This window comes from Coniosporium apollinis (assembly GCF_000281105.1).
Source record: "Coniosporium apollinis CBS 100218 chromosome Unknown supercont1.29, whole genome shotgun sequence".
NCBI lineage: Eukaryota > Fungi > Ascomycota > Dothideomycetes > Coniosporium > Coniosporium apollinis.
In genome coordinates, this window is record NW_006913291.1 from 28,493 (window position 1) to 30,241 (window position 1,749).

Genomic DNA, 1,749 nt, shown 5'->3' on the forward strand with positions numbered 1-1,749 from the left:
CTTACATCAACGACTGTGACATCGTTAGCGGCGCTGAATTGTTTGACGCCGATAGTCAAGTCACAAGCATCCATCTGGTCATTAAACGTGATATATGATCGATGATATTCATAGATAGTCCAGCACTGCCCTTGCTATGTACAGTACGGCGCTCCGACGCCGATGTCATTGCTCTTTGCTTTCAAGCGCATAAGCAAGGTGCTTTGGACGGAACAGCGAGCAACAGCAGATCAATGTCCTCAAACAGACCCTCCATTAGACTCCCTCGACGCCGGCGACCAGTCGCATGATACGTCGTCCTCCTCATTAAGGAAGGTGACCTGGTACCCGACCGTCTTGATGATGCGTTCCTCGGTTTTCTCGGACGGCTGGTCAAGATCGCTCATCAGGCTTCCGCTTTTTTGCTCGCTCAGTTCAGTCGTGGTGATGGTGTCGCTTGCGCGTGGGGGCAGCACGGCTTGTCCGCTATCACGCTCTATCTCCCTGGTTGGGGCGAAGCCTCTGCTGCTGCGGAGGCGGCGCACTTCCCTTGTGACGAGGGGGGCGAGGAAGGGGAGGGAGGTGATAATGTTCTATACAAGCGCATGAGCTCATTTGGCTTTAGTGATCAGAGGCCGAAGGAGAACCTACGCCAATGTTGAACTCAATAGTTCCCCACAGAATCAGCATGGTTGTATCGCCGTCGCCGAGCGCCGTCCGCGAGATTTGGACGAAGCGGAAGATAGAACACACTGTCGTAAGGAGGCCGAGCAGGAAGAGCGCGCATAGGCCGTACCTTTGCATCTTCTTGATGTTGAGCTTCCGTAGTATAGGTATCGGCAAAACAGCCACCACAACGTCTGAAGCAATAGTAAAGCTTGACACGCCAGATATAACGCCATTTCTCGGCCCTGCGCTTAGGCAGTGACCTGGGAGATAGGGTTTCCAGGCTTTCTCGATCTGATATTAGGAAGAGCGGTGAGTGAGAGCGCCTTCTTAGGCGGGTGTAAAGCTGGCTTACTGGCTTGCAGATAAAGATCAGCCCGAGCGCGAAGGCGGTGTGGCCGAGCACCATAATAATGATTACAATCCAGATAACGCGCCTGTAAACGCGCCAGTTTGTGCAGGCGAGGAGTCGCAGGTAGCTAATACAAAGGGCGACCTTAAACCAGACTATGCCGAACTGGTAGATGTGTCTACCGGCGTAATTGATCTAGAACCGATGTCAGTATTGGACTGTTCCTAGGTTTTCGGGACTATATGCTACTGACCCTTACAGCGGTCGTTCCAAATGTTCTAGGACGCAGAGCGAGTGGAAGGCCGAGTCCATATCGGGTTTCTAGTAGAGAATAAGTTTTTGCGCATAAAGAGTAGTTATTTGACGCAGCTTACGAGCTACACAAAGAGAGCTGTAAATGATACTGAATACCTATCTTCAGCCGTTAGCCAGGCCTATGCTTTACAGTTTCACACTTTGTCGAGGAGAAACTAACCATTGCAACAGCCGCTATGTAGTCATCTGCAGCAAGCCGGTGCTTGCGAAAGGATAGGAAGACACGAATGGATACGACCGCGGTCGCTAAAACAGTAAGAGTTACGCATACTGCAATGATAGTAGGGTATCTTGACCGCTCTTCAATTTCAGGAGAGGCGTTGTAGACCCAGCCCATGGTGTCGCTTCTCCACACAGTGATCCTCCATAACACGAAACACGAAGGATATTATAATGACAAAGGAGGAGAAGAGGGCAAGTACCTTAGGTAAAGTCAG

At 50.9% G+C, this 1,749-nt stretch overlaps 1 protein-coding gene across 1 annotated transcript; it reads right to left on the reverse strand.

Annotated features, from left to right (window-relative positions):
* Positions 1-239: 239 nt before the first annotated feature.
* Positions 240-1,309, reverse strand: W97_05893 (uncharacterized protein; the record flags this gene model as incomplete). Its single annotated transcript, XM_007783774.1, has 4 exons — positions 240-572; positions 631-939; positions 1,001-1,175; positions 1,257-1,309. The coding sequence occupies 4 exons, from the start codon at positions 1,307-1,309 to the stop codon at positions 240-242; spliced, it is 870 nt and encodes a 289-aa protein (XP_007781964.1).
* Between the last annotated feature and the right edge of the window lie 440 nt (positions 1,310-1,749).